The 12,159-nt window shown below is 46.9% G+C and overlaps 1 protein-coding gene across 1 annotated transcript; it reads right to left on the bottom strand.

Moving 5' to 3' along the window:
- Positions 1 to 2,318: 2,318 nt before the first annotated feature.
- Positions 2,319 to 5,085, bottom strand: LOC123452606 (plant cysteine oxidase 2-like). Its single transcript, XM_045129289.1, has 5 exons — positions 4,683 to 5,085; positions 3,494 to 3,612; positions 3,215 to 3,377; positions 2,890 to 3,096; positions 2,319 to 2,769 (listed from the first exon to the last, which is right to left on the bottom strand). The coding sequence occupies exons 1-5, from the start codon at positions 4,945 to 4,947 to the stop codon at positions 2,678 to 2,680; spliced, it is 846 nt and encodes a 281-aa protein (XP_044985224.1). The 5' UTR covers positions 4,948 to 5,085; the 3' UTR covers positions 2,319 to 2,677.
- Positions 5,086 to 12,159: the final 7,074 nt, after the last annotated feature.

The following is a 12,159-nucleotide window of genomic DNA, read 5'->3' as shown; positions in this document are numbered from 1 at the left end:
TGTTTTAAATACTATCCTACCATGGTGCCAACCAGAAGTGGTCACCAGCTACATACATGCATATGGTTTTGCCACCAAGCATCGTGTTACATCTGTCTTTTTCTATGTATGCAAAGGGTAGGCAGTATTAGTATATGTGCTAATGATTTTGGTCGGTAAAGCGCGTGCATGCGTACTAGGGTCATTCCAGGTGTGACGTACATGATTTTGAAATGTTTAATTTGTTGAACAATCATTTGATTTGCTTTGTTTTAAACTGTTGAATTTGACGTATTTGTATCAGATGATCAGTGTGCATGGATTGCATGGATTTGAGGATTGACGTTAAAGTATATGGCTGTGCAGCGCAACATGTGATGGACCGATGGACGATGTTCGCAAACGCGTCCGCAGGTATATAGGGGGGGCTGATTTGCTAAGTCCGCTTGTAGATTCTTTTACTTACTTTTTTTGCAAATGATGACCATGTTACTTACAAAAGCAGAGAACCACAGTGCACATTTAAAGTAGATTAGTGGACACCATTTTGGCTTTCTCGGCTGCCATAGTATTCCTAGAAAGAGCATGACATAGAAAGACAAGTCCACCTAAAGAAACACTAGGACAAAATGATGTCCAAATCCTAATACTATAAGAGCATGGTTAATAGTATCAAAAGTTCAAGTCACTTGTAACCAACCTTATAGTCCAGTCATGCAATAGATAAATATACTGGTATACTATACTATTAATATATGGCTCACCTTTTTTGTTGAAGCTTGTGCTACATCCGGCAATTTTGTATCATGTTTCTCTTCTCTTTCCGCTCTCCTCTCCTCTCCTCTAGGCATAAATTTGATGTGCCATCTCATATAATCCATCTATATCACTCTATTATACTTGCTCTAAGTACTATCCCAGCACGGTGCCAACTAAAGTGGTCACCAGCTACATACATGCATATGGTTTTGCCATCAAGCATCGTGTTCCATCAGTCTTTTTCTATGTATGCAAAGGGTAGGCAGTACAAGTATACGTGCTAATGATTTTGGTTGGCAATGAGTGTGCGTGCGTACTAGTGTCGTTCCAGGTGTCATTTACAAGTTAGGCAGGACCTATCTAAGACGGTGCTTGGATCCAAGAGACTAAACTAGTCTGACTAAAAATAGTCTTTTTAAGAGGCTAAAGTTCCAAGCATCCCTGACTAAAGAGAGGTTAAAACTAGTCTTGAGGCTAAAATCTTTTAGTCATGGGTATCCCTATTAAAATGTGGATTAGTCCTCTCTCTCCTTATTTAACTCCTCTCCTTTAACACATGCGAGTTTCGGATTGGAGGGTTTGGAGGATATAAATGCTCATTAACTTGATTTTAGTCTCTTTAGTGTTTGGATCCAAGCATGGGTGAGGCTAGCAAGTTTTAGTCCCATTACTTTTAGTCATCATGGGACTAAAACATATCCAAGCACCCTCTAAGGCTGGTCATAATGGGGAGTAACATATAGTAGTACCATGCATATGATACTATTGTATGATACTACCTTTATAGTGCATGATATCATAAACTAGAATCATATGTGGTCTTATTTATTGCCATGCATGACACAAAGTAGCATTGCATTTAACATGTTATGGTATCTACTCCCTTCATCACAGTTTATAAGGCATGCACGTGTATCTAGGTCGTCAATTTGACTTATATAAAATATATTGTTTAATATAAAAATTATATTATTAAAAAATAGAACATCTAAAGTTTCTAATGATATGTTTTTTGTAATATGTGCCTCTTATTAAGTTGGTTAAATTAATGACCTAGATACACGAGCCGGACTTATAAACTGAAACGGAGGGAGTACCTATGTTACTCTAACTCTCTCTCTCTTCTTTAATTGTCTGCCAGATCAGCATGTTTGCTAGTCCTAAGTATATGATACTACCTTAGTTACTCCCACTATGGCCAGCCTAAGTACTCCCTCCGTCTCAAAATTCTTGTCTTAAATTTGCCTAAAAATGAAGTATCTAAGTACTCCCCTCAGGACCTACCTAAGTACTCCCTCCGTCTCAAAATTCTTGTCTTAAATTTGTCTAAAAATAAATGTATCTAAATAGTAAAACGTAATTAGATACATTCATGTTTAAACAAATCTAAATCAAGAATTTTAGGACGAAAGAAGTACCTGGAAGCGACTGGCCGAGGGTGGTGGAGTGGAGACTATTTCTGCTCCTGGCGCTGTCAAGCTACAAACAGCATCACAAAACAAAACATAGCAGATTGATTCCCGAACAAGCAACGGGATAGACATCGAAACCAACATCAGAAGGAAAGAAACAAGCAAGGATGAAACAAATGTGACTCTTGGATTTCAACAGCGATCCGGGTTGATTGGGTACGACATGGTCACCTTAAAAAAACCGCTCCTGCTGCAAACACAGCACAGCACGGCTGCGCAGCAGGGAAACAAGAAAGAGCGACCATGCCCCCGCACGCACCAGAAAGTCACGACGCAAGACAACAAGATAACGACCGACCACAGGAGATAGTTTCAACCCCGACGAATACGGGTAAAAAGAAGAAGAGTTTGCTGACTGACTGACTGCCTGCCTGCCTTTCGCAGGTTACAACTGTTGTTATCTACAGCAACAAGCTAGACGACGCCGATTTGATAAGTCGGTAACAATGGTTGTTCGCATGTAGACTCTAGACGATGAACCGCCGCGGCATTGTTATGCCCTTCATCTCGAAGTTGTTGGGGACCTCCTTGAGCCAGGAGAACCGCGCGTCAACCCCACCTGAAACACCAGAGACAGAGTTTTCTATCAGTGAGTGGAAGCAATACAGATGTTTTTCTGTTTTAGGTACTGTCTCTGTAGACTGAATGCGAGCAGATTGCGTCGGAAGGAACGACTCACCAGCTGTGTTTGAGAACGGGGCCTCGCTGTAGTAGGCGCAGTCCCTCCCGTTGGCGCTGCTGTACGGGGGGCCCATCACGTCGAGCACGGCGCAAGGGGACAGCGCCGTGAAGCAGTGCAGGTTGCCTCCGTTTTCAGGGTACAGAACTATGGTCTCAGCTGAAGCGTCAACGACAGCGTTTGTGTTGATCTTGGCCAAACGAGCGCCTGTGGTCAAGGGCAAGTGAATTGTCAGCAACAGGAGCATTTATGTCCTAAGTAGTAGGAGTAGTAAATAAAACCAAGGGAACAGAGCAACAGGGAATGACAGACACCATCAACTTACCATCTGAGTTGGTGAGCGCGTTGGTGCCAGCCTCTGAGTTGCTCCTAGCCCAGTCATATGACTTGAGGCGCATGGAACCGAAGAGCATCTTGCTGAAGACGGTCATCCCGGGATGGTTGTGCAGAGGAATGACAGACGACTTGGGCAGGCAGAAGATGCCGAACTGCACACAACACATAATAGCTTTCATCACTCCAAAAGGCCTTGTGCAACACTCTTTTTTTTTTCTTTCTGAAAACTATCGACGTACAGCACAGGAAACGGCGTGAGCTTGCTTACCGAAAACTTGGAGCAGTCGTAGAAATGCAGATAGGTGACAGCAGGAGACGCCCTCGAGTCGCTGCGCTTGAAGCAGGTCATGCTTGCGTCTATGCCAACATCCTGCGACTTCAGATCATCTGAAACCAACCAACAGTGCACTGATCAGATAAGATCCATCTCACCATACCGATTGACAGGTCAGGTATGAAATGACATCTGGATATACATATATAAAAATGCAGGTGCATGACCGGAGAAAATTGCTTTCAAAAGGAGGTAAAAATATTAATCAGGTTCAGAATTATAACACTAGAAAGGAACACCAACACAGCAATATCACCTGATGATGTATCACAGATTGATGAATGATTAATAGCAGCGAGGAATGGAAGCTAATGGCATGGACCAGGTAAAACTCAGCAAGCAGAGTAACGCAGACAAAACTTAGCAAGCAGGACAACGCAGGCTCATCATGAGACATATGAATAAGTACTGTAAACTACAAACTGACTCGGACACAGACACAAGGACTGTAACGCAATATGCTTGAACCAGCACCAGCACCAGCACCAGCACCAGCAGTGAGGAACGGAAGCTGGCACTGCAGCATGAATACAGTAAACTCCAAACAAAAACTGTAATGCAATGTTTCGAGCCAAACCCTACGCAGAGCAATGCAAACTCATGGGAGAAACTAGTAGTAATACGTATGCAAAATCACTTGGCACAGTTGCATAGACAATGTCAGGTTCAGCAGGCTACACGAACACACAATTTTTTTTTGTCAGTAGTAAAACAGAGCAGCGGTGCTGCAATGGCGTTGCACGGGCAGACATGCCGGCGCATGCATGGCAAAAAAGAAATCCCGGGCGCGTCGACATCGTGGCATGCCGGAAATGGAGCGTGTACAAGTCACGGGCGGAAAGCAGCCGGGCGACGTGGACTAGTCGGGAGACAGCGAATTCGCCGAGCCCATTCTCCCTGTCCATGCTTACTCTCTAATCATTGCCTAAATCCCGAGCACGGGACACAGGGATTGATGGGCGCCCATGCGCGATCCGCCTAGAACGAATTTACCTGGTCGAATCGGGTCGCACGGACGGAGAATCCAACTTTGGACGACAGCCTACTTACCTAGGACTGGACTGACGGCAACCAACCAGACATGCGTAATTGGGTACGGGGGAGGGGAGGGGGGGATGCTTACTGAGGATGGCGGCGAGGCGGGCGACGGCGTCGGGCGGGGGGACGAAGCCTGGGGCGGAGGCGGAGAAGACCTCGCGGCTGGTGTCGAAGAGGCGCTGCATCGGCGAGGGCATGGCCGGCGCCGGGGCTGGGACGGGGGCGGGGGCGGGGGCGGCGACCGCGGCGTTGGTGTTGGAGGACTTCTTCTGGCGCCTGCGGTTCCTGCGGGACGGGGCGGTCTCCGCGCCCACGCCCACGGGGTCGCCTCCCGGCTGCGCCACCGGCATGGTCGTCGGGGAAGGGCGGGCGGATCTCGGTCGTCGGCGTCGGCGTCGGCGGCGAGGGATGGGGCTGGGGCTGGTGTGGGGGTCCGGGAGGGGCGATGGGGCGGGTATAAATTGGCGAGGGCGAGGGCGTCCATCCTCCTCTCGTATGGTAATGTAGAGGGAGCGGAGTGTGAAGACGACGAGCCCAAAACCGGGGGCGGAACGGGGACGAAGGCACAGAGCAGTCAGCCGCGGCCACGGAGCTTTCCTGTGGGCGGCCCAATACTGCCTTCGGTTTCTTTCTTTCTTCCTTTCTGATGATTAATTGTTTATTGCCCAAATATTCGGTTTCTATCTCCAGCATTATTCCTTGTATATTACTCCAATACTCGTATATATGCCCAACTACGTACTACTCTACTCATATTACTTGTACGCAATACTCGTATTTATTGCCGCGTATTCATGCCTATGTCCGGCTGCTACTCCCTCTCTTCGCCTCGCCAGGTCAGCCGGACCGGGGGTGCCGCGTGGACGCGCCCGCGCGTGCCGGCCACGTGGGCGACCGAGCCTGCCACGCTGGACGCACCTCCCTCTCCTATCGCCCTTTTATCGCCTGTGTCCGTCCCTGTTCTTTTTTTTTTTAATTTCACGTATGATTTATGCTTTTGTTAATTCAAATCTAAGTCCGTGGTAGAAATGTGCCGCCCCTCTTCCTGGACGCATCAACCGACCCAAATAAAACATAAGGACACACCCGACCGTTCGGCCAACACAAATGGATAAAATCGGCATCTGTTTGGATGGCCGTGTTGGAGTTGCTTTACAAGCATGCACACAAAGCCCGCCTCAAACACCAAGGCAAACAGTCCAATCACTAATCGGGCAAAAAACAAATCAACTTGGGCGTCTCAAACCGGCCTCAATCGTCCGAGATGACGAGCGTCGGCAGCCGCTCCGACTCCGACCTCGATGCCTACCAAGAGCTGGCCCTCCTCATTGCCCTCCAAGGTGGACACAGAGAGCAGTTCCGTATCTGCCGTCTGGCCTCTTCACATTCAGCGTTGCACGGACTCCTCAGCTAGCCCATCCTGGCCCGCATGCATCTCGGCGAGGGCTGCACAGTCCGTGCCTCCCACATGTCGTCCCTGCCCCTATCGGCTATTGCTCCCGAAGGGCAGTTGTGGGTGCTTGTGACAGCCTTAGAGGCATGGACGTGCATGCCGGGAACGGGGGCCCGCACCGCCCGCACGAGAGGCGGCGGGAAAAGGGAGAGGGACACTATGGAGAAATCCATAAGTCGTCGCCGTAGGTTTCCAACAAAGCCCAAGGACGACGAGTGGCTCCTTCATTGAGTCTACCACCGATTTCTTAAGACAACGGAGACAGACGCTTAGCGACTCCGCTGGAAGAATGCCAAGGTGCTCTCGCCAGCCATTGAGCAGTCGAAGCACGAGGAACCGGAGGCAACGACGGAGGCGGCTGATGATCCGAGTTGTAGGTGTTCTCATCTAATTTTTTGCGACAAGCTTTAGTTCAATATTTAGCTCAAAAAAATTAAATAACTTTTATTACGGGCACATCATTTTACCCTGACGGTACTCGCAAACTTGGCCATTGCATTATGAAAAATAACATTGTTTTTCCTATCCTGCCTCGTAAGGGAATCTCCAATGGCAACTTGCAAATTTCCTTCCGCATCTGTCCATGGAAAGGGGGCATATTTATAAAAACGGATGCCGAAGGTCACCATTCAACTGTAACCGCATACATCCATCCTTCCTCATTTTCTTATATTCTGCATGATCAAATAGCCGCGTATATAGGGTACAGATGTTTAAATAGCCTCATGCATCAGTAGTTTAAATAGCCGCATGCAGTAGTTGTTCAAATTACATCCCAACATTGTTTTACCCTTTAACCGCCTGCTTATGCTCAGTCGGATCTTTCTTCAGCTACCGATGAGTTGGGCGATGGTGAATTTGTTTATGCATTTGAATAAACTCTTCAAATCTGGCTAATTCTGATCAAGAAGTTTAATAGGATCGCCCATATTCTCAAGTTCCAGAGTTGCAGCAGCATCATCACCCTCATCCTCGATGATCATATTATGCATGGTCACACAACATGTCATCACCTCTCACAAGGTCTCCGGATCTCATTGTTTAGCACGTCCACGGACAAATTTAAAACGGGCCTGCATAACTCCAGATGCCTTCTCGACATCCTTTCTAGCTGCTTCTTGTCTTTGGGCAAGGTGCATCTTTTTCTGACCAACTAGGTTAGAATTGGTGCCGACAAAGGTAGCCCACGAAGGATAGATACCGTCAACCTGATAGTTGCCCATGTTTTACTCTTGTGCATTGATTGTATAGTGGTAAGGAGGAGCTTTTCCTTCAGTCATCCTCACAAACAATGTTGATCGTTAAAGCATATTGATGTCATTGTCAGACCCGGGAATGCCAAAGAAAGTGTGCCAAATCCAAAAGATCTTATGATGCAACTGCTTTAAGAATTATGGTGTGCTTCTTAACCTAACCCTCATATTGCCCTGGTAAAGCCTTCGGGAAGTTCATCCATTTTCCGATCATACAGTCAAGAGATCAAAGCAAACCTACCACGCTCTTGCTTCTAAGATTGTCAAGAGCCTCTCGTTGTCTGCAACAGTTGGCTCTCTCAGGTAATCAGGTGTGAACACCTCGACCTTGGCAGTTGCAAACCTGACCATGGCATCTTTGCATGTGCTCTCAAGTACTTGTCCCATGAATCAGCGGTCGTGCCATATGCAAGCAATCGAAGTGCGACCATGCACTTCTGGTAACCAGAGAAGCCAATAGTTCCGAGGGAGTCCTTCTTCTCTATGAAGTAGTCATCATAGGACTGAACTCCATGGTACAAATGATCAAAGACAGTCTTGTGCAGCCAAAAACATCGGCGAAAATGCACAACGAAGGGTGCATTAGGGGCAAACTAGTCGGCCATCAGTGTCAAATGATCGCGCGCCTATTACGGTTGAGCACTCGATGACCCTTGATCGATCCCATGAAATTGCGAACACGCTCATGTGCATGCTCCGTGTTTTCAAGGACCGCCTGCATCATCATTGTCCCATCAGAGCACTCCCTCCTTGTCTGACGAGACGTCGGATGACTCATCATACTGCTCATATATGTACTCCATCTCGGAATCCATTGCTAGAAGGAGGAAGGGAAAATTGCTTTTAGCTCCGATGATTCATCAAACAGTTACCGAGCATGGTGAGTATAGCAGTAGCGAATGGTACCTGGCGGGGTGATTGGAAGAGAGGAGTTGAATGGCGACGGAGGAGAAGCAGGGTGGAACCCTGTTGGAGCGTTGGAGGTGATGGAGACGTAGAGTTCCAGTAAGTATGTGGCATGGCGTCCGAGGTGATGGAGCGACGGTGAAGGCAAGACAAAAAGAAAAGAATAGAAAATGGGAAGAATGAAGGTGCAAGATCCACAAAGGGTTTTGGATGGGCCAAGAAGCTGACAGCAAAATCTTGCGTGTCCAGACTCCCGCACAACCCCCCATGTTTGTCTCCTCTTTTACGGGATAAAGATGTCCGGACCTCACCATAGATCGATACAGGACTGTGTTGGATGACTTCAGTGGTCCGGACAACATGGCCCGGACGCCAAATTAAACATGACTGCATCTTGGTGATGTAATCTTCTTAATAGGAAATGCAATGTGATTTATGAGAAGAATCGGATTCACTATATCAAAAAAAGCCACGAATGGACATTCATCTAGTGTTGTATATTTTTTGACAAGGGAAATATATTAATGTCACGGAGATACTAATTACCTCCGATTATGCATCGACACAATGTCGTAGAAACATTACGGATGCACATGGCCAAAAGAAAGCAAAATTCTGCTACAGTGATCAATTCCTTATAGCTACAGCACGAACCACCACCTAGAAAACACCCGAAGTCGGATTTTTTTCAAAAGCGACGCCTCCAAGAAGGAAACAATGCACAAGTACCGTCATCGCCCGATCCTAGATCTCAGATTTTCACCCTCAAGAATATCCGCGCTCTCAAAAGAATGTCTTCAACAAAGTCACCGCCAGGAACAACCAATTAAGACGATGCCTTCCGTTTTCTGCTTGAAAACTAAGACTCTTTACTCTGCCTATACTGCCGCCTGCACTTGGCGATGTTGCTGTTACAAGTCACAAAACACAAAGCAAAGTTCCGATCGCCACGAAAACTCGATCCGCCATTACAAGGCCTTAGACTTCAGCCGCCATGACGTTCTTCGCGACTATCTTCACCATGGAAATTGAAATATTGACATGCCCTATAATGTCAATAGATACCAAAGCTTCGTGCCACATCGTCCTGAAGCCACTCGGGCTAAAATAGGAGTGCACACGATCAAATCCCATCTGATCCAGCAATCTACAGGTGTCAAGGACCCAGTGGAGATATCGAGCGAACCATTCCGAAACTCATCAAAAGCTAGATCCATCAGGGCCGGCAACTAGCAAAATACCATCTTAGAGCAAAAAGAATCGAAGGACCGCTCCACCCACCGGTTTCCTACATCATGTCGAAGATCTCTGACGGCACTGCCGCCACCACCTACACAACACGAAGAGAGTAGCCAAGCCGCATCCAGCCCCCGAACCATTTGTCGTGTCGTCCTTGCAGGCAGAACACGGTCAAGGTCGCCAATAAACTCCGAGGTGGCCGCCCTCGCACCCATGTAACGGCATCTAGGGACGTTGTATGACTCTCCAGTCGAAGATCCCGTAAAGCAAGAACCGCTCCCCTACCCCCCCCCCCCCCCCCCGCGCCACCGCCATTAGTCGTGTGAGGTGGATGAGGACCTGTCGCCGCTGTCAGCCTCGTGTCCTTTTACTGGAGGAGTCCTTCGGCGACAACGGGGGGAGCAGTATTGGAGGGGGAGTGGTGGATGTGCTAGGGTTCCACCGGAGTCGCCCCTCCTGGGAGAGACGTGGGGGTGTCGATGTAACATTAGGTATGGACAACGAGGAAACACGATGCTTGACGTGGAGATGGAGCGAGAAGCCACGGTGGGGAGCAAGAATGACGACCCGTGTCGCCTCACGGTTGAACCACTTGCGTGGAAATGGAGGGAGTGACAACGCACAACGATGACATGTGTCGCCTTTTAATTGGAGCATTGATGTAGACATGGAGGGAGTCATGAGCATGAAGAACGGTGGCACGTGTCACATCGCAAATGGAGATGCGTCGACACAGAGGTGGAATACTACCTGTGATATCTTTCCTTCTCAATATTGATTACTCAAATATTCGATTTCGATCTCTAACATTACTCTTTATATATTATGCATATCTGATTATTTATTTCTATATTACGCATATCTCATTATTTATTACCATATATTCATACTCCCTCCCTCTCAACCGTTTCGGTCTCTCCCTCGCCACGCTAGGTCAGGCGAAGGAGCGTGGGGACCACATGTGTGTGCAATCCTGCCACGCTAGACACCCATCCATTCATCTCGATTGTACACGTGGAATTAACAAGACATGCATCGGAACCAACTACTACACCACAAGTAAAACCGTGTGTCGCTGAAGCCCGGTAGAAGTCGTCAATCTGTCTATTGCACTATGAAGAACATATCTCTTATTGTTCATAGTATATCCAACCAGGTAAGGTTAGACACAGTTTGAATTCCAAAGGTTCATGAAAATGGAAAAAACATCGTCCATGTCTCCAGAATTGATGTCATCGAGATAGAGCATCAAGAGATCACTGTTTAATAAAACATACCAAAAGAACACCATGAATGATCGTTCAACTACTGTTATCTCTCAATGGTGAGTCTTCATTAGGACAATAAGAACACCAATATGGATAGTAGATGGAGGGATAAGCCACGGCGGGGAGGAAGAACAATGACATGTGCCACCTCGAGATTGGAGCACAGACGTGGATATGAAGGGAGTTGTGAGGAGGAAGAAGGACATCACTGGTCGCCTCACGACTAGAGAACAAGAGTGGAGATGGAGAGAGTAATCAGGAGGAAGAGCGGTGAAATCGTGTAACATTGCATTTGGAGCACAAACGTGTAGATGGACGGAGTTGTGAGGTGAGGAACGGTAACAAATGTTGCTTCACGGCTAGAGGACGTGGACATAGAGAGACCCGTGAGGAGAAGGAACAGTCACACATGTCGCCTCGTGATACTTGTGATCTGCATTGAATTTTTCGTGAAGAGAAATGGGTTATCGCAGCACAATGTTGGTAAGTATTTCGTGAGTTATGAAATCAAGGTCTATCGAACCAATAGGAATATCAACCACAACCGTCTTCAGCGGCTGTCAATCCTCTTGCACCCAACGGGGGCAAGAGGGTTGTCAATCCTCTGATTCTTTTTATTTGCAAGCGGGTGAGGTGTGTAGATAATTGTAGATAGCAAGATAAAATAAAAAACAAGTAAATCGTAGCAAGGTATTGAAGGTTTTTTATATATGTTGTGAATAGACCCCGTGGGGCATAGTTTTCCCAAATGGCATCTCTCATGAAAACTAACATACGGTGGATAAACAAATTACTGTTGCCAATTGATCGAAAGGCTGGTAGTTATACGATATTCTCGGCAATGATCATGTGTATATATGAATCACATCGATAAACAAATAGGACGACTCCTGCTTGCACCTATTACTATTACTCCGCACATCAACCGCTACGCAGCATGCTATTGGAAATATTCCCTAGAGGCAATGATAAATTGGTTATTATATTTTCTCGTTCAGGATAATCGATTATTATCCATGCTAGAATTATATTGATTGGAAACTCAAATACATGTGTGGGTACATAGACAACACACTGTCCCTAGTGAGCCTCTAAGGACCAGCTCGTTGATCAAATATGGTCAAGGTTTCCTAAACATAGACATGAGATGTCGTTTGATAACGGGATCATATCATTAGGAGAATTATGTGATGGACAAGACCCAAACTATGAATGTAGCATGTGATCGTGTCAGTTTACTGCTACTTTTTTCTGCATGTCAAGTATCTGTTCCTATGACCATGAGATCATGCAACTCCCAGACAGACACCGGAGGAATGCCTTGTGTGTATCAAACGTCACAACATAATTGGCTAACTATAAAGGTGCTCTACAGGTATCTCCGAGGGTGTGTGTTGGGTTGGCATGGATCAAGACTGGGATTTGTCACTCCGTGTGACAGAG

This window comes from Hordeum vulgare, chromosome 1H, assembly GCF_904849725.1.
Source record: "Hordeum vulgare subsp. vulgare chromosome 1H, MorexV3_pseudomolecules_assembly, whole genome shotgun sequence".
In the NCBI taxonomy this organism is placed as follows: domain Eukaryota; kingdom Viridiplantae; phylum Streptophyta; class Magnoliopsida; order Poales; family Poaceae; genus Hordeum; species Hordeum vulgare.
Note: the sequence above shows the minus strand (reverse complement) of the source record. Positions and strands in the feature narration are given on the sequence as shown.

Excerpts from the sequence above, each read along its gene's own strand:
- LOC123452606 (XM_045129289.1), bottom strand. The coding sequence starts at position 4,947 with ATGCCGGTGGCGCAGCCGGGAGGCGACCCCGTGGGCGTGGGCGCGGAG. Across the intron at positions 3,613-4,682 it reads CCGCCTCGCCGCCATCCTCA|ATGATCTGAAGTCGCAGGAT; the intron begins GTAAGCATCCCC and ends GGTTGGTTTCAG. Across the intron at positions 3,097-3,214 it reads CGCGCTCACCAACTCAGATG|GCGCTCGTTTGGCCAAGATC; the intron begins GTAAGTTGATGG and ends CCTTGACCACAG.